Source organism: Ruditapes philippinarum, unplaced genomic scaffold (genome assembly GCF_026571515.1).
Source record: "Ruditapes philippinarum isolate M1 unplaced genomic scaffold, ASM2657151v2 ctg1181_1_1_1_1, whole genome shotgun sequence".
Classification (NCBI taxonomy): Eukaryota; Metazoa; Mollusca; class Bivalvia; order Venerida; family Veneridae; genus Ruditapes; species Ruditapes philippinarum.
Window position 1 is genome coordinate 190417 of NW_026866847.1, and position 25624 is coordinate 216040.

General features: G+C 29.9%; 1 protein-coding gene across 3 annotated transcripts in view; it reads right to left on the reverse strand.

Moving 5' to 3' along the window:
- The window catches only part of LOC132734000 (semaphorin-1A-like), a 69319-nt gene extending 44387 nt beyond the window's left edge, over positions 1-24932 (reverse strand). For 2 of the 3 annotated variants that reach the window (XM_060720701.1, XM_060720700.1), the window contains exons 1-2: positions 24349-24931; positions 18727-18875 (exon numbers count right to left, since the gene is read on the reverse strand). In XM_060720701.1, the coding sequence (XP_060576684.1) occupies positions 18727-18853 (127 nt within the window). In that variant the 5' untranslated portion in view covers positions 18854-18875; positions 24349-24931. Of the gene's footprint in view, positions 1-18726; positions 18876-24348 lie in introns of all 3 variants that reach the window. The other variant, XM_060720702.1, reaches the window with a different exon arrangement.
- Positions 24933-25624: the final 692 nt, after the last annotated feature.

A 25624-nucleotide genomic window follows, 5' to 3' on the forward strand; every position in this document is an offset into this window, starting at 1 on the left:
ATTTGAATAACATCACATCTGCTAAAATGCATCTGCTGTCAACAATTTTCATGTTAAGATGTTAATAATGTGTATACTAATACTGTCTAATGTATCTTCTGTTAACATGTGTGTAGAGTATTCTGCTGTTAACATGTGTGTAGAGTATTCTGCTGTTAACATGTGTGTAGAGTATTCTGCTGTTAACATGTGTGTAGAGTATTCTGCTGTTAACATGTGTGTAGAGTATTCTGATGTTAACATGTGTGTAGAGTATTCTGCTGTAAACATGTGTGTGGAGTATTCTGCTGTTTAACATGTGTGTAGAGTATTCTGCTGTTAACATGTGTGTAGAGTATTCTGCTGTAAACATGTGTGTGGAGTATTCTGCTGTTTAACATGTGTGTAGAGTATTCTGCTGTTAACATGTGTGTAGAGTATTCTGCTGTTAACATGTGTGTGGAGTATTCTGCTGTTAACATGTGTTTAGAGTATTCTGCTGTTAACATGTGTGTAGAGTATTCTGCTGTTAACATGTGTATAATGTATTCTGCTGTTAACAAGTGTTTAATTAATTCTCCTGTTAACATTTGTGCAACTATAGTATTCATAAAACAATATCCAAGTCAATAAGTTATCTGCTAAAAATTGTACAATTCATAAATTCAAAGATATTCTGCCAACTAGTTAAGAACATATTTTTTTCAATTATGGCTATAGCTTATTACAGTGTGTTGATATATTATAGATTATTTATGAGGTAAAAGTTGTGAATATCAGTCATAAATCTAACCACAAACTACCATAGCGCTATCCAGTAATAACTTGAGGCAAAAACAAAAACAACAACAACAAAAACACTAAGAGTGACAAAAAAGACAAAATGATAATTCAATCATATCACAATTATACAGGAAAACTCATCCCTTTCCTTCCAAAATCTATCATCTTAAGATGGTATCTTTGTTTGAAAAATAAAATGAATTGCAAATGGAGACGAAATTATTATTGTTATAAGACTGTCACCATAAGTTATTTATAGTAAATGTAATTTACTAGTAGGTAGGTTTATGATATTATAGTAGCACATACTTATACAAATTAAGGTCTTGTGAATATTTTTTTTCAAATATTATTGAATATAAATTATGGACCCTAATCTCAAACTACTGACTTGAAGCATTTAGCAATAAAATGAAGAAAATACATAGTTGTTGCTCTGTCACAGATTTAAGTGTCTGAGAGTACTTTAATAAGAAAGTATTAATTCAGAAGTTTTTTAGTGTAGATTATGAAAGCTCACACTGAAACAAGCACTTAAAAGACATCTTAGCAATATTTATCTATATCTAACATATTATGACATACTGACCTATAAACTAAAATCTACACTTCAATAACTAAATATTGAGAAAATGTCACATATTTAGATCTCTGCAACCTGTCTGCATGGTGAATGTCATGTTTACATGAAAATTATAGTCAGGCCAGGACATTATTTGACCTATAAGTATATATAAGCTTATCTGGTGCAATATAGGCCAAATATAATAAAAATTCATTACTATTTGATTTATCTTCATATTTCAATCCCTCTACAAAGATACTATGTTGAGTTTGAGATGCGATCGTGACAACCAAAGCATCTACCATTCTACATGGACTGGTCCAGATACATACAAATGAACCTCTTACTAATTTATACCACATTGACTATGCTGAGACATTACTAATGATCTTTATCACAATCAAGGAAATTAACTTTGAGAAGAAAAAAACATAAAAACATATCCTCATACCACTACCAGTCTTCAACTCATGACAAGCATAATCGGCAGCCTACAGTATATTAACAGCACATACTGTCAACTGATAAATTTAAGTTTCTTTTGATAGCAAGACAGAACACTAATGCAACTGGGCATCAGAATGAACACTTATGCAACCAACTGGGCATCAGAATGAACACTTATGCAACCAACTGGGCATCAGAATGAACACTTATGCAACCAACTGGGCATCAGAATGAACACTTATGCAACCAACTGGGCATCAGAATGAACACTTATGCAACCAACTGGGCATCAGAATGAAATCATAAATGAAGACTGATTCAACAACCTTCAAGTTTCTACTGTTGTTTCTACTGTTATCTTTAACTTTCTGAGAATGTGGAATATTCTAATACATTATAAATTGGAAAGCAAGAAGTTCAAAGCTATCATTCATCTGTCTTTAGTATGTATTGAAAATTGGTTATCTATAAATTACTCACATGGTATTTAACTGATATGCACAACTGATTTCCCTATGATGATTCTACTAAAACAATATTTTTATTTTTCTCTAGAGGAACATTGTGTGCAAATGAATAAGCTTCTTCTTCTGAAAGAATCGTATGTTCAATTCATATGTTGCCGCACCTCTCATATTCCAGTCATAAACAGATTATTTGTATCAGCAGTCAAGTACTGGTGAAGTATTGGTTCATACTTTTTGCCATTTTTATGACAGAATTTATCAAGTACAAACACATGTGACTTGACCGCAATAAAAATTAATGAATATTATTTCCCCAGCAATCCTATATTACCAGATGCTCAAGTGCTTGCAATATGTTTATAAACAATTATAACATGCTAGAGTGTTAAAGAATATAATAAATACTAAAATTATTCATTTCATTTTTGCTTTGTAAACATAATTTCTTATTTTCTATACAATAAAGTATGTTGATTCAAAATTTCAAAATGTTTTCATGCATTGAAATTAAAAATAAACATACTGATTGTAACATGCAGGGAAAACAAATATCAGGTTACAGACAGATCATTGTTGAATCGTGTTGCATTGACCTAGTTCTTATAAAAAAATATATAAAATAAAAAAAAACAACTTCAAACAATGCTTTGCTTTATTTGCAGCTCTTTCAGAAAGTAGTACAAAACGTCTGAGAAGTCATAAAAAAACCAGTTGCATTCTCATATCAGAGAATAAGTGAAGCAAACAATCAACAAGTCATACAGAGCAAGTTATGTGGAACTGTACAAATCATTCATGTTTACTTTACCATTCTCTTTTCCTTATTCAAATACATAAAAACATACGGGCTGTATGGGCTGTATAGCCTGGCGTCAAAATTAAACATGTTCTGCGTTATTTGACAAGACTGTTTAATTATCCTTCGATCTTTTCACTAACAATAGTCTGTCTGCCATAAGTATCGCTGTCACTTTGAGTTTTTTGTCAAAAGGTGTCTTAATTACAAGCGTCTTGTTTCGCTGTCTACAAACCTAGAATAACAACCTTCGATCCATTTTTTTAATACAAAATGAAAATAATCTTTCCTCATTTTTTTCTATGCAACATCCTTCACTTGCAAGATTTTAATCTACAGTATTAAAAAGAAACTGTTATTCATAAACAAATGCTGAATTGCGCAAATTGGTTCAATGAACAAATAGAAGCGCTGGCTATTATTAATTTGTCATTTACCTTAAGTATATTGCTTCCTGAAGATAAAATCTGCTTGAAATAAAGATTGACCTTGTTTTTGTTTTTAAATTGCATGCCTAACTTTATGTGTTACAATTAAATGACAACTGTAGTAAACATATATGATATCTGGTTCCATTAAGTTGTAAACAAATATGTTATGTCTAGATCTACGTAAATAATCTTGCTTCATTTTTTACACTAAAACAACTTAAAATAAGGACTGATGTTAATAATTAACCGAGTTTTCCTTCCTCTACTAACTTCAATACTTCCTTTAACCTAGCAGAGAAAGTTTTGGCAGTTAAACAGGAAGATTAGAGATATCTGCATAATTTCACCAAACTGTTTTTTACAATAAAAATACAAAACACGTTTTTTGTCTGGATTATCTCCCCTAAAATATAAATTTTACATAGAAATAAATCAAAGTAAAACCAATCTTTACTAACACTATCAACAAACCCCTAAAGAATGGACAGTTTTAAGATGGTTCAATGTAGGTGTGGTGGTCACATTAAATCATCATCAGGGGAGGTTAGACTGTGCATGTGGCTACTAATACAAAGGTGAGTTTACTTCAATGAATAATTAATTCAATTACAATAGTAAAATAGAGGACAGGCTGGTTTTATTGCAACAATTTTAATGGATCAAAAACACCTTTAAACTCCAAATCGGAAGCACAATTAAATCAGTATTTGGGTTTAAAACAATAACGAGTATTTGAACTTTTTATAATTTCAAGATAAAGTGTGCTTCAAAGTGTCAAAATGGAGCAATTATTGATATATTTTATCTCAAGTACACTGTGGTTTGACGTCAGTACTGATAAAGATTCACTGTCAATCAGAAGATACCAGTTAGTCCAACATGTCCCTCTCTGATGTACAACATTGTCCCAGATTAGAATTATAGCTACACCCAATATAACAATGTTTACATATTTACATTTAATGATTATATACAAATGATTATATAAATGTGTTATGGAAACTTTATATTGCTAAAGAAATTTCTTCAATAAATTCAACTCAAAAACGATTTTGTTTTGCTTCAAGTTCTTAAATTAAGGAGTCATCATGATTTTAAGACTTTTAATTCCAAAATGTATATTCAAAATATAATGAAAACAATACAGTACAGCAGACAAAAAAAATTAAATCCCCCAAAACCTGATAAAGAGCCAATATATAAATTATTACAATATCTGGTACATCAGAAATATATAAATTATTACAATCATTATTCCTTGGCTTCATTTAAACCCAACAAAAAGACCAATAAAAAAATTTACTACTAATTTAATTAATCAATTTAGTCCATTACTGCATAATAATATCTAGTTTGGATCATAACCAATTCAACGTCTGTGATGATGATAAGTGACTATACAAACATAGCGATTATCTGTCTATGAGCAATTATTGTAAAACTTTGACTTGTTATAATGGGATCATGTCATGCAATCCTGCCATAAAATAATACTATATCTATTATGATAGTATTTTTCAACACATCTTCCGATTTATTCACCTTGTAATTGGTTACTCAGCACTTTTCAGTGCAACGCAATAACAGATTAAAATCATTAAAACCGATTTACAACAGATTTAATCCTTACGTCCAAGTACATGTAGTTTTAAGTATAAATCGCCCATCCGAATTTAACCGATAGTAGGCCACAGAAACGTGACACAAAAAAGTGTGTTATGATACCATAAAAATAAAGTGATCTTGAATTCAGGTTTAGTGAACCTTTGATTAGTCTTTTCCTCCAAAATTTCACTCATGTCATATGTTTACTATTTTAGTTTGTGATAAATCTTCTTGTAAGTGAGCAGACATCTGAGTCAAAAAATTTTGGTGAATGGTAATAATATTCAGATTCTTAACTAAAAGAAGTTAGTAGTACAATTTTGACCAAAATGGTTATTTTCAAACCAAAACATTACTAGCATACAATATACATGTACACTGTTTATTACCAAAATACTAAATGGTCAAAAAATATAAAGCTTGAAACTGATATTTGAAAGAGAAATAAAAAAGGTTTCAATGTTAAACTAGTGTTAGTTTCTTCTACGCAACAACAAAATACTCTTCAACTTTAAGTTTTGTCCTCATTTTATTACTATAAGTAATTACACTGGGATATGGTTCAGCGGGATGTTTTGTGCGTATCGTAAACTCCGGTAATAACATGACGCCATATATATATCAGATTTTGGCACAATTTCAATTACTAATTCAAAATAAAAGTGGTAGTCTTATTTTAAGAAAGCATATATTAAAACCATTATTTTATATAGTACATATATACCCCAGCTATATAACACTATAAATGTTTTAGCCAAATCTTTCATGGATACCATCTAATGGCTATATGACACCCCCACTGTTAATCTGTACCTGCCAAAATCTTTTAAACTTTTATCATAAACATAAATAAATCATTCCTGTGACTTCGATTTATCAAGTAAATTTTATAATATAAGTTTGTTGATGTATTGAAGTAGGGTACAAGAATAAAGTTTTTACTGTCAAATGACCGTAATGAAATGGTCAATAGCCCCCCTCGTCTCTTTTATTCAATATCTTAAGCATTTCATGCAAAAATAATTTACATATCATACTTATATAGATCTAAAAAAGGTTCAGCTTTAATCAAAACTTTACATAAGGTATAAAAAGTGATTTCATATAGTATAATTTCAAATCATACTATTTCATCTCACAAAATGTTTCTAAAATATCTCTTATTTAAATTTCACTCAATATTAGATTTTGAAATACTCAATTTTTCATTCAATTTCAACATAACAGGATGTTTGATTAGTAGGACACTATTGTCGGAAACAGGGTTTTTCACAAGATGAGTACCCTGGTAGATTTTTATTCAAAACAGGATTTAAGAGCTTTATAATGGCCAATCCTTATAATGTCACTCTGTTCATACTTCACACCAAACTTACATAATCCTTTATAAATCCTTCTTGATGATGAAATTTCATCCCCCAAAAACTATCTTTTGAACCAATTTAAAAATTTGTTAGTGTATGAAATTATTTTTTGTCCAGTAGGACTTTGAGTTTTACTAATGAATCTCAAAACATTTTATATTTTGATTAATCATTGGACTCGAACTGGAAAAATTCAAAGGTCACAGCAGCAACTGAACTTAAGAAAATTTTACTTGGTAAATTCTAATTGCTACAATTCCTTGTTTTATAAGGTGACCAAGCCATCTTCTGACAACATAAATTTTTACCAAATGAAAAGAGAATTGCCATCTGGCACTCTTTGTTACATAAACACAACATTTTAATACAGGTACAAATTATGTTTCTATTTCAAATAGGTAATTTAACATCTATTATGTTACCACAGTAGTTCATTAAAGTTATGTACCACTTCTCAAAGATTATGTTACCCGTTTTATTGACATATTTTACATTGTTTAATAGTAATATTAAACAACTGTTAAGATTTTCCATCGATTTAACTTCTAAATAAATCTTTCAGTGTCCGATCCTGTAATCTAAAGATTGATTACCAAATTTATAGACAAATTTGAAACTTTTTTGGCAATAAACTGGTAATATAAATCAGTACTTTATTTGGAAACAATGTGTAAACATTGGGTAGTTTTGTTGTTTAAAAATTCCAATCTATAATAAAAGTTTTGTTGACACGTTTTAGTCTGGCTTCATAAAATTGCATGGCCTGTTTTTACGAAGTGTTCAAATCAGTGGCACTTATTGCGAAATACTACATTGTTCAGTTGCTCTGACAGCAAACAGTAATATTTTCTAAACTTGAAAACTGTATTCGATCTTCTTCAGCAATAAATTTTATTTGCCTTTTTTTTATCATAATTCTTGTTATAAAATCACATGTCAGATCAAAACAAAATTAAAATGTCATTGGTCTTTTTAATATATTCTTTATTATTTGTTTCTAATTATGTCTGAAGCTCATAGTTTTAAGTCTCTTTGATCTAAACAATTGTTACAAGTAAGTGTGTATACTCAAAAAGAGCATTTTATGTGAGGGTTAATTTCCGCCAGATGGTCAATCATTGATTATAGAATTATGTCACTTGAAATATTTTTCCTAGGAAAAGCATGTCAGAAGGACTTTGTAATTTTCATTCATACTTTTCTATCTCTGATTGTTCAGCAAATTTGTGATGTTACAATACATGAATGGTGACATACTCACACATTCTATCCCATAACATCTCATATAATGGACAATGACTTTATTTAGTAACAAGAAAATTATCTTGTAGTACTGTAGTATCAATGATACAACCCATCATTGCTTCACTTTATTATCATATATTGGTTTAAGTTAAAAATAAAAATTGATTGAATTATTAATAACAACCTCCTGGGTAACTTGTTATGATAAACTTTGTCAATATTAGAACTATTTGCTGCTGTCCCAGAAGTATGCCTTACGTCAACTCTAGACTGGATGCATGAACATTTCATTATCACCAAGTCACCTGCAGCCCTATGACAATGACTAAAGTTTGAATTTTCTTGATATATAAATGATACAATTCACACAGTTATTGAATACAATAATTGTGACAATTTACAAAACAACAATAATTATTTTTCTTTATTAAGAAAAAAACCTTTCAATATAAAATTTGATTATGAACAATTCTAATTATGCATAAGAACAAAAATTTTACTTTTTTATTATTTCAAATAGTATATGTTTTTTTATAACAAATATTCAAAAATTTCAGAGTAAATATTAAGTTTATTTCTTTTAAGCAGACATAAATGAACCATAAAAGCAATTTGCAATATCAGGTATTAGATGGTCAAAGGACTTTTATTGCAAGTTATTCCCTTGTTAAAATTTGAAATGTCGAGAATGGAAAACGCTTTATTGGATTCGGGTTTTAGTAAAGGCTGTAAAGGTTATATGGCAACATTTCAGCTTTTCTGGTGGAAAGTAGAACCACCAACATTTCGAAAGCTAGCTGGATTAGACTAAGCTTCCTCTTTATAAAGAATCCTAAATAACTTTCAGGATTTGAACCCACAGCAGTGAGGGGAAGTGGCGGAGGCTATTGTACCTTATATATACAATTTATTATCCTGTATATACAATTATCTTATGAAAATTAGCAACACTTTGCAGCTATCTCCTCAGTAATATGTACAACTTAAACAATACCCAAAGGCAATTTTGTTTTTGAGATGAAATCTAAGTGGTCAAAAAGATATTTTTTCAATGTCCTAAGACTGGCCCTAAGAGTTGCCATGAGCATAAGGTCTTTTTGACCACCATTTGATCACTTTGTTAAAATCATATCTTGACATAATATCTCTAACTTTATCTATATATCATAGCACAGATGAACTATTAAAAACAAAACTGCCGGGCCTTTTAAGATTTTTACAATTGAAAACCATTATCTATTTTATGATGTTGTTTATCTTGAAACTGAATAAATTAAAAGTTTTTCATAGAAAAACCAGAGACTGATTTCACAATAAAGATAAGACAGGAAGAATATTTTGTTCATGATAAAACTTGATATGATCAATTTCTATGTAACAAGATGACATGTAAAAGTACACTGAGCTTCCTATAGATATCACTATGATGACCAAATATAGCATGGGTTATATAATATACAGAAATTACAATCTTTGACATTAAAACATAGCTTAGTCACAAATCAATTATCTTTTCTTTAATATTAAAGCTATATTTAACCTTTTATTTGAAATTTGTCTATGACACTGTTATTGTAATCTTTATCATAAAGAAAACTGAAGTTTACCATGTATCTCCTAAAATAAGATATACGGTATTTATAACAAGTACTGGTCCAAAAGGTCGCTTTCAAATAAAAGTATTTAAGTTTATACTCTGTAAGATGGACATAAAAATGTTTATATTCAGTAAATGAGAATTTTTTGTCACATCATTCAGCTGACTATTATTGTATGTGATTCAGCAAGATTTGAACATTTTTAATTGGCATGTAAATATTGAATTTTGAAAAGTTTGAATAGTCGATGACAGGAAAATTACGTCTTTGTATCTAATGGGATATCTTGTGGGAATTCTGATGCGATCAGGCGTGGTACACAATTTAATGTAAAAAACCAACATTTGAAGACACAAGGGTTTTTTTTATTGTGTTAAAAACAAAATCAACCACATAACACGCAGCCCTTGTATTTGAATAACTAATTGTTCCTAAAATATCCAATTTTACACACATGCTATACAATAATGATGAAATATTCACAATTATTTATTTGAACAACTAAATTTATCTAGTTTTAATTAAGTCTAGCTCTCACCCCTCCCCAATATTATCCTTCATTAATAAACACAAAATAACATAGGGACATGAGAAAATAATCAGCTATATAAAATCCCAAAGATAGAAACTCAATTCAATTTAACAGCTGTTTGTAGTGGCAAACAACACAATAATAACTGTCAGGCTTTCCTAAATTCAATACTAGAAATGACATGAGCCACACAACGACAAAACCAACATAATACGTCCGCGTCCAGCATGGATCCAAACCTGCGCAGTCTGATCAGGATCCTGGTGCTGTTCGCTTACAAACCCTATTGCAAGTAGAGAAACTGATAGCGAACAGCATGGATCCTGATCAGACTGCACGGATCCATGCTGGTCACAAACACATTATATTGGTTATGTCATGGCACGGCTCACATATTCATCTTCTCTTAATCACCTTTAAAAAAATTTCTTCCTCTTCTCTATTCTTACATTATCAAATTAACATGTTTTTCAAAAGTCAGGTCTAATAAAGTTCACTGTCTGCTAAAACATCTTTTTATTTTCGAAACATCTCGAAAGATCATTGTAACCTTCATTCATTTTTTGTTGTTGTTGTCTCATAGTCTGACTACAAAACCTATTTTTTACAAGGTTCCCAGTTTAGATTTTTTTTTGGACCAAAATGTAATTAACGAAATAAGATTAGTGAGCTTCTAGGCAGAAAATTTATTTCCGACAAATAACGAGAGAAGATAGTAATTATAACTCTTGACTCCCTGATGCTAATTTTGCCGACATTGGAAATTGTGAATCAAGTGTGAATTTCAGCAGGCAATATAATGAATCGAAAGTGACAATTTTGTACACACACTTGGTCCTGAAGGAGTAATCACAGGGAATATTCAACATCATGAAAATACTGCCTGAAAACTCTGCCTGTAAATTCTGCCAGAAAACACTTTATTTTGAAAGGAATTTATCCAGGGAAATAAACTATAGTTATAAGAGCATCAAAGTACAATCATAGACCAATTTGTGTACACAATTTGGTATCAGTAGAAGACAAAATTTGGTACTATCGCAAATGACAAATGCAGTATTATCACAGTATTATAGAACTTTAATAAAAAGACTGATTTCTACCTTAAACTCACATTAAAACAATGGTATGATAATAGTTCTTGTATTTTTCTAAGAAAATTTTATAATTCAAATGGAAATCTGTCAGAATAATTTACAGGTATAAAATGAGGAATTTGGAATGGCAGCTTAAGCTATCATCAACAAGTGAAATAATATTCCAGTTTTACTACAAGATGAGCATGTATTTATGCAAGATCTAATGAAAAAAAGGCAAGAAAAACTGAACGAGAAGAATGTTTAAACAAATGAAGAAAACAGATGACGGAATTTCTTATGAGAAATTTGCTGCCAAAACTGTTTTGCGTAACACTGTTGTTATTGGTGCAAAGCTTACAGGGAACTGAATGCAATTATGATACCTCGTAAAATATAAAAAACAAAGTCACGAAAAGAAGTCTCGTACAAAAATAGAAAGCTATTGTTTCTGGCAGAAGATTAATGAGTAAAGACGGGTGAATCTTAAAGTTTAAGTCAGAAAAAAAAAAACACCACAAAAAAAATGGGAATATAATGAAGTGAATAATGTAAATTTAGAAAAATGATATATTTATTAGACATGGTGTGCATATTAATTTGCTGGAGCTAGAATAAATGTTTGACACACTATTTAATATGGTATCGCAACATTCTGATACAAAAGTTGAACATCAACATGACATTAAATGAGTCATTTTAACTTATGTTTCTATTAATAGATTAACAAATTTTCATCTAGTTTGCATTTTGTAAAATTGCCCTCACAGCAAATATCCCTTGGACGGTCATGAATACAAACAAAAGACAAATGATCTGCACTTAAAAGAAACATAGGACGTCTGCATTAAATGCTGCAGGGGCGTCTAACATGAGATAATTAAAAGTTTACTATCATTTTATTCCTTTCCTGTTATAAAATATTGAAACAACAAATTGAAAATAAATTGTATGGAAAGGCTTGCCAATGTTTTTGTTTTCATTATTATTCTACCATTAAACTTTTAAAAGCCTTGAGTTTTACAGAAACAAATTCTGATGTCCCACTATGCATTATCCTGTTTGTAGAAAAAAGCTGTCAACACAGAAATGTTGCATATTGACATTTTGCAGTTGTTTGCCAAAACAAAGTAACAATGTAATGTTGTCAAAGTCTTGTATGAAATGTCACAAGTCCCCTTAGTGTGTCCGCCAAACTTCTGTCAATCAACCCGAACTATAATATCAAGGTAACAAAATTATTGCCACTTTGTAAACATATATGTAACTTGTATATAACCTAATGTTTGTTACTTTATATGCAGCTTATTTCTTGTTTTCATTCATTTTTAATGATTTCTAACCCAAAGCTATAGATTCTAGCTTCTTTCTGCCAAGTTTGAGTCAGCTAAATTTACATACAAGTGACTGTAGTGCGATATAGTTTGTTGAAGTATTTTATGTCTTGTTAACATAAAGTACAGTCTTAGTACAATACTGTTTTTGGGTGTATATTAAAATAATATTGATATTTCAGATATATTTTTTTCCTCTTACACATTGCGTAACTGTAAATTATCCTTCAAAGTGTAATGAGGGAATGCATGCGTGTTTAATGCACAAGATGCATGTAAATGACGACTTTGAAATGACCTCTGTAATGAATCATAAAGACTTTCCTCGTTATTTGCATACATAAATGAGCAGCTAGTCTTTAATTAATGACATTATAAATTGGATAATAGGTTTTAAATCATTAACGAAGTTTTGAGCATAAAGAAAAAATAACATTTTATTTCCGAGTGCAGAACTATTGACATTCCCTCAATGTCAGTGATTTCATTCCTCTGCAGCAGTCGACAGTAAAAAAAGTACTCATTGACCTTTGCATGTAATAATGCTCAATACCCATAAGTCTTCAGTTAAAGATATGTGTGAGGCAGATCATAAAATGAGGCGTTTGTTTTAGGTAAAGTTCAAGTGTTTTTAAGATAATCTCTTGCATTTTGTGTAAACACTTAATATACGGTGTACCATTTAGTATAGCATAACAAGTGGGCAATTTGTCTGAACATGAAAATTATCACATTTTCAATCTACCATGAAAAAAAAATCTGTTTAAATTCACCAAATCAAAATGAAAACAATAAATCACTTGAAATAAAATGTAAATAAAAAAGAATAATCTTTAACTTGGTCTTACAAATTCTTTTTTTTTCAGTTGTCGTCACAACTGCCAACATGCACGTATGCAATTTAGGTAAACTTGTTTTGCTTGACAACTACGCAATGTTATTATTTCGCTCTGAAAATCTCTCTATTCAAAATCAGAGACAGGGCAGACTACAAGCAGGTGACAATACTGGCTCATGTATATTTTCAATCGTTAAAGCAGTTAAATTATACGAGGCGCAGGTTTTAATTACGATGCAATATCCTTGTGTCTGTCATTTAAATGTTAATTACATCCTGTAACAAACTTATAAGCTAAATATAGATACTACCTTCTTAAAATATAAAATTTCATCTGTGTGAGCGATGGCGTAAATTTTTGTCAACTTAGTGTAAATTTTTGTCAATGTTAGAAAGTCGTAACAGGAAGTGCTGTTTTCAAGGTCAATGAGCAGGTCAATAAGTTGGCTATTGTATATCTTAACTTCAACCAATATGAATGAAGTAATAGTTAAATTAGAAAAAGAGGCGGAAAATTTTAATTCTTAAATTTAATTTTATAATACAATATAATATAATATGACAATGATATTAATAGTTATTAAATATGTATAAAGTTATGAATTTGCAAGGTTCTAGGAAAGAAAGGAAAACAGATGATATTGGTGTAAAAGTTCACTACATCATAAAATTATTTAACAACAAGAAGTTACAGTTTCACTTCTTTTGAGAAGGAAGAAAAGTGGTGCCATATAGCATGCATGATAAAATTCATGAAAATAACGTTAATAATTTAATGTAATCAATGAAAAAGCAAGTTTTCTGTTTGCTCTTAGGGCGATTTCCGTGTAACTTGTCACCTTGACGATTTATTCACGTGCCTGCACACACATCATTTTGTTTGTTTATTTTCTAATGTTATGTTAAATGCATGTTTTCATATTGATTTATCTCAAAGAATTTACACTAAAAGGTCAATCTTGTTTTTGTATGCATACTTTAATAACTGTAGCATTTGCAGCAATAAGAAATGTTACTATTTAGATAAGGCCACATAAATGAGACTTTTTTAATACTGTCTAATTTCTCTGTTTAAATTGTTATATTTCAAATACACATGTGAGTAGTTCTTACTTTATAAAGTAATATACAAATAGGAAAATGACTAGATTAAAACTGAATAAATATTTTGTTTCCAGGACATATATGTAGCTAGGTGCATGTTGGAAGAGTGAGTCAGATAAAAAGTAAATAAGTAAACCAAAGTTTACCAGACAACCAAAACATTTCACTGACAAGACCACATCAATTTTCAATTAGTAATTACAAAAATAAAATTTGGTCCAGTTTTCTTATCATTATACATTAAGCTGAGATTTAAACAATTAAATACAAATGAAAATATCACTTTTCATATGAACATATCATAGAAATAATAAGCTTTGATTTACGTTAAGTAAATTATTTGGCAATTTCCAAAAAGATCAGATTTATTTATTATAAAATAAATCATGCTTTAACAGTAATCATAGGAAGTGCTAAGTCCTAATTCACTTAATTTAAGTCATGGTGAAAATCATGGTGTTGAATTATTGGTTTATGTTTAAAAATTTCTTTTAAGTCTGAATTTAATTTAATTTAACTTTGCCACTACTTATCAAGATATAGTTTAAGAAAAAAGAGATGTCAACGATTTATAGAAACCACTTAAACACCAGCAAAACCAACACTGACAGTTTTTCTACAATAAAATTTATCAAAGAAAAGCAAAAATATCCAGGTGTGTCAATTGGACATGTAATATTTACACGTCTAACAGGAGTAAATAATAGTCGCTTTTGTGACTTGATCCCTCTGGGTCAACACAAATTACTTTGACAGCTGGCTATTAACTTACTCCAACTAAACAGTGTAATTCTAACTTTGACCAAATCTTAATTGTAATTTTAGTAAATTTAGTGTTGATCACAACACGGGAGCTTCTGATAGTGGTCTGTACCCAATAATTATACTGATCGAGCCCGTAGAGCTGGTTTCCTGTACAACACCACAACAGATGCCACGTTTTATGTTTCCTAGCTTATACCTGTCCTCATACTGTCAACAGGTGCAAAATTTGTTCAATAAAATAAGAAAGATGTCAAAATATGAAGTTATAACTTTGTTTGCTTTTCACATGAGAAATTTGATTGTACAGTTAAAAGTATTAAAAAAGAGGCGTTTTGTAGTCTTCTCTACATATTGTTCACTAGGCTTTCAACAGATGTTTATGTATCTGTTTTTGGTTTGGTTTCAAGGCACACTGACACTGTTATAAAGGTCCTCTGGCAACTTTCCAGCTTTCCTGTTGGAGGAAGACCTCCAATGCCCCTTCTTGCATTATCTCTGGTATCATAGCACACTTCCAAGTAGAACCACCAACCTACAGCATGATGTTAAAGGTAAGTTACCAGTTTGTGTTAACCTACCAGTCGGTACTTGTAAGATATAATTTAACACCTTTACATTTCTCCTATTTACTTATCATATTTTGTGGAATATCAAACAAAATATATTGTTGTTCCAAACGTTTTTACAATTGCTGCATGATGGTTACTGTGATTAGCATTATTTACACTAACTTCTAGATTTTCATCTGAATGACAATTTTCTAAAGCATTATTTCACAAAGTGGCAACAATTTAAGTAAAGGTTACCACAATATAAAAGAGATTTTCATGATAAAGGGTCAACATTGACCCCTTTGAAGTTTAAGGTCACACAATCCTGATAAGTACTCAAGTAATCCCTTAGCCTTTCTTTCTTATTGCCCCTTCTCTAATTAAATTTGCACAAACTGTGTTAAAATGGCCTTAAAAGGACACAGCATTGTCTGAACAGGATCCTTTGATCTGTGAAATTTGTCTCAACCTTTCAAAAGAAGACAGTATCAATCTGGTAGATAAGATCAAACCAATAATGTCAACTTTATGAAATTTTCTTATCTTCTGACAACACATTTCAAAAAGAAAAAAGTTTCTTTGACAAAACTTAAAACAATTTAATATCTATAAAAATGTTTAGGTAAAGAAAGGTTGAAATTCTATGTTAATGACAATATTATGCAAGTACCATTGGTCTTTCAATATTTTTAAAGTTGTGACAATGTTAAAGACTGTATCATCAGTATTACATACATTTTTATGCTTCAACATGTCATTTCTTGCTGACAGAATTTTGTAGTATGAAAACCAATACAACTTTACATTACCACTTTCAAAAAATTCAAAAGCTACCTGTTCATTATTATTCATATCAGTTTTATAAGATCGAAGCTTTAATCCTCGCCAAAAAGTGGGGAAAGGACATATTTTAAAAGGGACACAGCACAACAGTTACTGTTCAAATATCATAAATCTGAATATTGGGGTAGTAAATTTAGGTCAGTTTTCCGCTAACAATTTTGTTTTTACACAGTAAAAGTCCTTGAAAAGAAATGACACTATTTAAACAGCAGTTTTGGACGAAGACATGTCTCCAGAAAGAGACGCTCTTTTTAAACTTTAACACTTCTTTGACTCGAAACATTTTTCATTTCTTTATAAAGTTGCGCGTATTATAAGAACGACCGTAATTATATGGCAAAGAAAGAAGTACTAATTATTCTGCTTAAAATACATGCACATAAAAAATCCTGCTATCATCAGTTGTTTATTTTGATGATACATTATACTGCTTTTAGGGGAATTGCGTATTTAGAGAAAAAAATAAGTAGGTCATGAGAACCGAATTTGAAAAGAGTTAGGATCACGCTATGTTTTACGCAAGGCAGACTTCTATCTGTATTTTTTTCTGACTGAATTACCCCATGTAGATTTGGTAAAAAGTATCTTAATGGAAAATAATCATCATGATGATGAAGACCGCAAACAGTCTTTATATGGACAGTCTCTCTTTCTTAATGATATACAGTACATAGATAGACTGATGGAGGCATGACAGCTCCAATACCACAGTCAAGATGGTGTGTTGTAGAAAGCTTGAAGCTATGTGTTTGAATTATAAAATTAGTACAAGACTCATCAATTGGCAAGTGCCACACACACTTGGCGAGTGCAGCCTGCATTAGCTATAGTTATTTAGTATCCAGTATATCATAGTTAAGATTACATTATACGTACAATGTCCTCATTTGAATAAGGTCAACTTCCTTTAGGATTGTCATACCACAAACCAACAACAACAAAATTGAGGGTCAATGTTGTAACTCATTCAATTTGAAATATCACTTAAACAAATTTACTTATTAAAATGAAATTGTACAGACGTCATGAAGGTGTAAATATCATAGTTTTGAGTCTTTAACCTGTGAATTCTTAACCAAACAGTTACTTTGCCCAAAAAGAAAAATAATATCAAGAACTTTTGCCTCATATTCAATGTTGAAAATCTTTATTTAACAGTTGACACTCCTCAATTTAAAATATGAATATAATAATAAATTTTTTTTTTTTAAACTGTCTTCAAAGACCAAGGGTGGTTCATAAAGACAGTTTTCAACTATCTTGTCTTTATTCAAGGTAAGACTGGCATACTTATAAAAATCGACTAAAGTTCACCTTATTTATATCAAAATACAAGCTGCAGTGGGAAAACGTATAATAAACAACCATCACACAATGTACTTTCAAAAGATTATTCAAATTTAAGACTTGATATGATAAAACCCTGTATTCATGAAAACAAGTTATAGCTTTTTTCTTGCATGTCATTTCTGTATGTTCTCGGACAAATGAGCCACCTGAAAGTTGTTTGTTCAATTTCTGTGGGAAAAAATGTTTAAAACTACAATTGAAATCTCAGTATATAAAACTGAAATTGTAAATTTCATATTAGTGAGAAAAAAAATCTTGTTTAACGTTCGGAAAGCTTTATTGAATGGTATTTAACAGTGCATTAAATATATTCTACATGTAAAGTGAACATTTGATACCTTAAAACCAGAAACTGTGAAATCTGCCCATCCTATATATAATATTTACTCTAAATGTAAACTGAAAACAAACACAATAGCAGTGAAAAACAAAAAAAAGGCTTTGACTGAAAAGATGTCCGTTTGATTGATTGATCACTGGAAGTAAAAGCTGAAGTTTTTTAAAAGACATACATGTGATAAAACAGACTGTAGGTTTCACTGCTAAAATTTTATTGTCTAGTTGTTTTGATCCCACATTATGTTTTGATATGATCTTAATTGATATATTCATCATCAACTTTTTAACACTAGTTTATAGACTTCTCATTAAAGAGTAATTATTTTCTCCAAATTGAAGAGTATTACTAACTCCTTACTGAAGAGTATTACTAACTCCTTACTGAAGAGCATTACTAAATCTCTGCTGACTGGATACTGTGTAACTATGGAGAAATTAGGGAAGAATCAACCACTGCTAAAATGATCAAACAAAAACAAATAGCTAGCAAGCTATGTAAGCCTAAATCTTATCTGCACTGGGATGGATTATAGATGAACTAATTTACCCTCTCCATTAATTATTCATCGGCAATAACATACATGATGTAAGAGAACAGGTAATAAATATTAACAGCAGCTCAAAAAAGAATCTTCACTATGTCAGCAATTTTATGTTATGAACATCGCATTTTCTAGACACTTTCTTTATTTAATTTGTGAATGAAATCAATACCTTCAAGGGTGACAATGCTGTTTGGGGTCCAACTGTGTTGGAAACTGTATACTTGGAAGACATCTAACACCAGGAACAGCAGCATGTACACAATGCAGGTGCTACGCGTGCATAACCCGGGCACCATCTTTGTTACTAATTAGGTCAAACTGAAAACAAATGAAGAAACAACTGTTATGAATTTTACAAAAGACAAAGTTGTATAGCAAATACAAACTATCATACAAAACAAAATATAAATGAATATTTATATTATATGAATGCTTGAAATTTGCATTTATTTTGGTTTTAATTGCAAATTTGTCTTATTTCTTATTACTGTTTCATTGTTGCTTAAATACTTTTTTGCTGTTAGTGGCATTGGCTCTTTTAAAATGCCAAGCTACAATGGTAAATGTAAGAAGAACCTTGTTATGATAGAAGTGTATCAGATAAATAACCAATTGGCTGTTAATGACCATGTTGGTTGTTAATGACCAAGGAATGGTGTTAATTAAGCTATCATGCATGTTATTATAACAACTTTGTATCTGTAGGTGTGGATATAAACATAATAAATATATGTGTGCATGTTTCCATGTGAACTTAACATATAGGGGCTTGGTACCAATGTATGAAAATTAAAGTAAGACCTTGACAGTGCTGGTGTGACTTTAAACATAAAGGGGCTAATAGTACCAATAGTGTAAGTCAGCATTACCAGAGTCACTTACATTGTATGATAACTCATTGTTTTTTGGATAGTTTCAAAGATTGTCTAATTTCATGTAAAGCGGTATTAGATGCTTAAGGGCATGATAATAACATTAGGGTACCAGTTGCTGGAGGAAAGAGGACATGATTAAACACCTTGCTAGCCTCCTTGCCCATGTAACTAAAATTTTTATGACCACTTAACATTCATTATCAATTTGATGAGCTCTCTTAATAAATAAGATATTGCTGATTAACAGATCTTTATATAAGAGAGTCACATGATTTAATGATTAAATTTATATACAAAGTTTACTATTTTTATGGCGCTTAAAATCTCTTAATAATTTACCACCAGTTGTTTTTAATAAACTTTTGACCTTTTATTTTTTAAGTACATGATCCCCCATTAGTTTTAATAGCTGAAACAATAAAACTGAGACCTCCACATCCATATTAAAATGTCAAAATACATGGAACACACCTACGAGTAGGAGTTGTCCCCTTAAATACATGAAAAAATAATTATGTTAAATAAAGCATTAACAAACTTTTTTTAAAAGGTCAAAGTTACACAGACATTCAGCTTGTTACAAAAGATACAGTAATTAAAGTATTAAATTAAACAAAACAAATATATAATTTATTCATTTTAAAACTTATAAAACTACTAATTATATTGCTACCAAAGAAATAATGAAACAATTTCTCTAACACTGCATCTTGTCAACAGACTCAAAGAAATGTTCAACAATGTATAAATCAGTTCATGACAATATTCAATTTTATTCCTTTATACAGCTTGAAGATTCAAACAGATTTATCATTACCAGTAATCTAATTACGTAGGCCCAGACCTAGATCATAAATGACCTTGAAAGCAACAATAATCCAAACAATAGCCCAGTTAAGTCACTGCGGCTTAATGTTGGCTTAATTTGTCAATAATATACTGGAGCTCCAAAAAACGCATATGGCTTTATGTGGCTAATCTTTTAATCTTACAGATTAACCATATAAACAACTTCTTTGTACAATTCACACAACAAAGAAAGATTTAATTGTCCATAAAATCAGACAAAAACATAATAAGTAACTGTTTTCAAAACAAACTCAGTGACCGATGATCCTGCACTGCACAATTTCCGTCTGCATTTAATTTTAAGAAATGATATACGACAGACTACCCAGTTGTAATAAAGTTATATATAAATCACGAGTGTTTGGAAACATTTCAAGGTTTTATTTTATTCTCCTATGATTTAATGCGAAATTGAAACAATGACTTTCAATGTTTATCTGTCTGGTTGCATTACTTATCAAAGCAATAAAATCTCATGAAAACATGCAACCAGTCAGACATGAGAAGGAAACAAATACATAAATCTAATGTTTACTCATTCTAATAACAATTTATATTGTTGAATTTCGATTATTCTACAATCATGATGTAAAGGTTGAACAAATATGCTGACTTCAAATTTTTTGCTTCAAAAATTCATATCCTATTATGAATTCTGGTCATAAGTGATAAAGTTATAAGGGATATACAAAATGTATTATTTCTACTCGTATCTAGTTGGGTTCGTCTTTTCATCAGTACATAAAAACTTTCACTAAACTTCACTGGAGCTCAAAATGCAGTTTTCATTCCTCCTTTATCAATTAAAAAAAACCCACTTAACTTAGTTTCTACCTATGTTTAAGATCAAAAGTGAAATACTACAATATGCTAGGATAAGCAACACAAATATTTTTACCAAAATTCTCTGAGGATCCATTGATACATATATTTGCCATTAAGGTGTCAATATCAGTCAGATTGCAATTTGTACAACAAGATAAAAATTGGTCAAGTTGTGCTCGAAATATGTGTTACATATGTGTGTGAAAGATACAAAAAGATACCATATAGATAATGTTAGAAAGGAATGTACAAAAAGGTTGGATGTCAAAACATAAAATAATCATAAATAAATAATTAGGTATGCAGTGTATACATGAGATGACAAGATAACATGGGTCAGTTTACCATGTCCAGTGTGCAAGATCTATGTGAGATAGGTCTTCTGTTTGTTTAGTAAGGTAAATAATTAATTTATGTCAAATCTGCAGATGAAGACTACTATAGAAACCAGAAGATAACTTGACAAATAATTAAAATATATATCTCTGTGTTTATTTAATTGTTTCACTGCATTAGTGACCAATGACTACAAGGTATTAAATCAAAAATGTTACAAATGTTTTGGCTGAGTTAATTTCGGTGTTTATAAAAAATCTCCATTTATCAGTGAAGATCTTTACTTGTGGAATGGTAAACAACATTACCAGCAGCCCTAGGGGAGATGGAAGTACTAAATAAATAGATAGATCTGTCAGTGCCAAACAACATCACTGTTACACTAACAACAACACTATATTAATGTTACCCCCCTTAGCAAATTACTTCATAACATTGTGACGGAACAGATAGATACTTTTATTCCTCCAATATTGAAGAGCAAAATATGTGCTTAAATACTTATATAATTTTACAGTTAATACAGTGCTCTAATTATTTTATTATCTAATTTATCATTTTAATACTACCCTAAAGCATCAGGAATAAGTAATGACAAAATAAATTAATGAAACCTGTATATCTACTTCAATATTGTTAGATATCGCAGTAGATTTCCATTACGGACAGATTTCTCGGTGTTTATTTACTTATATAACCATATAGGCTGAGATCTGAAATCTTTTCATGTTCTATTTTCATTCTCTTAAGAATATCTCAGCAGTTGCATAGTGACATGCAGTTCAAGTAAAATAAACCTATTATATGTCTCCGGTTCTCTGACATATTGTAATGTTGAGAGGAAAATTTCCCTTGACAGCAGTTACAGAAAACCCAACAAGCATCGTGGGAAGACGAGTACAGCTGTAACATGAATTAACGATTCCGTCATTGGAGAAATTTTTTTTTTATATAATCTATACATTCCATTTGTATGTAATATGTATATAAGGTTAAATCAAGATGAATGGTGTTGTAATTTTATATATGTATATCTGTATGTGACACATTCTGTAATAAATTATAGTCCATCCTTGTATCATAAAAACTGTCACCAGTCATGTCATGTACATCATATGTTTACATTATACATAGGAAGGTACATATATTACTGGTAAAACTATCTCTACACAAAGATAAAAGAGTGTTTTACCTGCAATTCTAAAATAACAGAATATTTTACTGGCAATACTAGAACTAAAATAACAGAATATTTTACTGGCAATACTAGAACTAAAAGAACAGAATATTTTACTGGCAATACTAGAACTAAAATAACAGAATATTTTACTGGCAATACTAGAACTAAAATAACAGAATAAGAATATTTTACTTGCAATACTAGAACTAAAATAACAGAATATTTTACTGGCAATACTAGAACTAAAATAACAGAATATTTTACTGGCAATACTAGAACTAAAATAACAGAATATTTTACTGGCAATACTAGAGTTCTAATATAACAGAATATTTTACTGGCAATACTAGTTCTAAGATAACAGAATATTTTACTGGCAATACTATAACTAAAATAACAGAATATTTTACTGGCAATACTAGTTCTAATATAACAGAATATTTTACTGGCAATACTAGTTCTAAAATAACAGAATATTTTACTGGCAATACTAGAACTAAAATAACAGAATATTTTACTGGCAATACTAGAACTAAAATAACAGAATATTTTACTGGCAATACTAGTTCTAAGATAACAGAATATTTTACTGGCAATGCTAGTTCTAAGATAACAGAATATTTTACTGGTAATGCTAGTTCTAAGATAACAGAATATTTTACTGGCAATGCTAGTTCTAAGATAACAGAATATTTTACTGGCAATGCTAGTTCTAAGTTAACAGAATATTTTACTGGCAATGCTAGTTCTAAGATAACAGAATATTTTACTGGCAATGCTAGTTCTGAGATAACAGAATATTTTACTGGCAATGCTATAAATAAGATATCAGAATATTTTACTGGCAATACTATAACTTTGATAACAGAATATTTTACTGGCAATGCTATAAATAATATAACAGAATATTTTACTGGCAATACTATAACTTTGATAATATAATATTTTACTGGCAATACTAGTTCTAAGATAACAGACTATGTTACTGGCAATACTATAACTTTGATAACAGAATATTTTACTGGCAATACTAGTTCTAAGATAACAGAATATTTTACTGGCAATACTATAACTTTGATAACAGAATATTTTACTGGCAATACTATAACTTTGATAATATAATATTTTACTGGCAATACTATAACTTTGATAATAGAATATTTTACTGGCAATACTAGTTCTAAGATAACAGACTATGTTACTGGCAATACTATAACTAAGATAACAGAATATTTTACTGGCAATACTATAACTTTGATAATAGAATATTTTACTGGCAATACTATAACTAAGAAAACAGAATATTTCACTGGCAATAGAACTAGGTAAGATAACATAACATTTTACTACTGTACAGAACATGAACAGAACATATCTCAACCAAAGCACAAAACTGATAGAAAATATTGTTATATAATACAAACAACAATATAATTGTGAATATATATATTTCTTTTAAAGTGGCAATGAATTATAATGACACTTAAGTCTCCTTTGAATAACAAGTAAAATATTCATCAACTTTAGACATACTTTAGTACATTCACAAACATAAAGCTAACACTATTTGTATGTGCTTCAATTCTGAGATTTCACAAAAAGCTCTTTTCTAAAAATTACATTATAACCTCAATTCTATAAAATAAGTCTTTATAATAATTAGAATAAATCTGTTATAAATACACTTTATAGATAACTGATATAATAAGAAGCTTACAATTTATACCTTTTAATTCTGTTTTTATCCCAGCTAGAAAAATCCAACAACTCTGTATAGATTTAGCACATCATTTGGGGGAAAAAAGTTTAATTGTCACTTTCTTCAATATTCCTTTTCAAACTATAAAAATCAGTATGTGTGTATAACCCAAGAAAAGATTTCCAAACACTATGTCAGAGCTCAATGGATTAAATCCTTCCCCCTAGCTGCTCTTGGATTAATCCTTTTCACAAACAAAATTCTATGCAGGAATCAGTTCCCCCACTAAAGACTTATATATCTTCTGTATATTACTTTACCTATAATACATATATAGTTAAACTAAATTAGTTTAAACTCCTTTCACTTTACTATGAACTTTTACTTATTTGCCACTGTTACAGCGAAAATTCCAATACATGGAGACACTCTCTGCTAAAAAACAAGGTGTGAAAACTGTCACAATGATTATATATTCCAATAGATGAAGAAGAAAACATGCAGTAAACACAAAATCTTCTAAATTTATCTAGGGTCTCTATGTTCTAACTAAGTATATAGATCTCTCAAATCTTAGCCTGTAAAGTTACTATCAAAATGCAAACAAGAGTGTAGTATCGCATGTGTAAACTACAATATGGCCCTATGCCAAATTTACCTGATTGGTCAATGCATGAGAGTGGGTGGAGTTAAGTGGTAAATATGTCACATGGTTGTAAGATTAGACCTCTTTTCACACTTATGTATTGAACAATTAGAAAATGTGGCAAAGATATGATTTGGTGTACTTTGTTAAATCTTTAAGCCAATTCACAGTTAGGCAATAAACTGCTTTGGTAGATAAAAAAATGCAATTTAAAAAGATGTCAAAAATCATCAGTTTTGAAGAAGGTTTACCACCATTATTTGTTACCCCAGGAAGACAGGTGAAACCCTGGGGCACATTTTGTTTTGACGGACATGCAGAGCTCACCAGACAATCCAGGGGGTCTGACAGCCTAATAAAAGACTGAAACCTATATTGTAAAGTATATCCTTCACATGGGTAATTTGAGATAAGAATATTAAAATCTAAACATAGATCCATTTTTTTTCTTCAATTTTATATTGCAATATGAAACTTTTATTAAATCTTTCAGTGTATAGGTAAATTCTGTATAAATCAATTATATCTGTCTGACATGATACAACAAAACTTTTATGAAAGTACATTTTACAGTGACTCAAAAAGTACAAATGAATATGATTAAACTTTAATAGTGTCATACCACCTTAAATGATCTCTTACGATAGTAAACTTAAA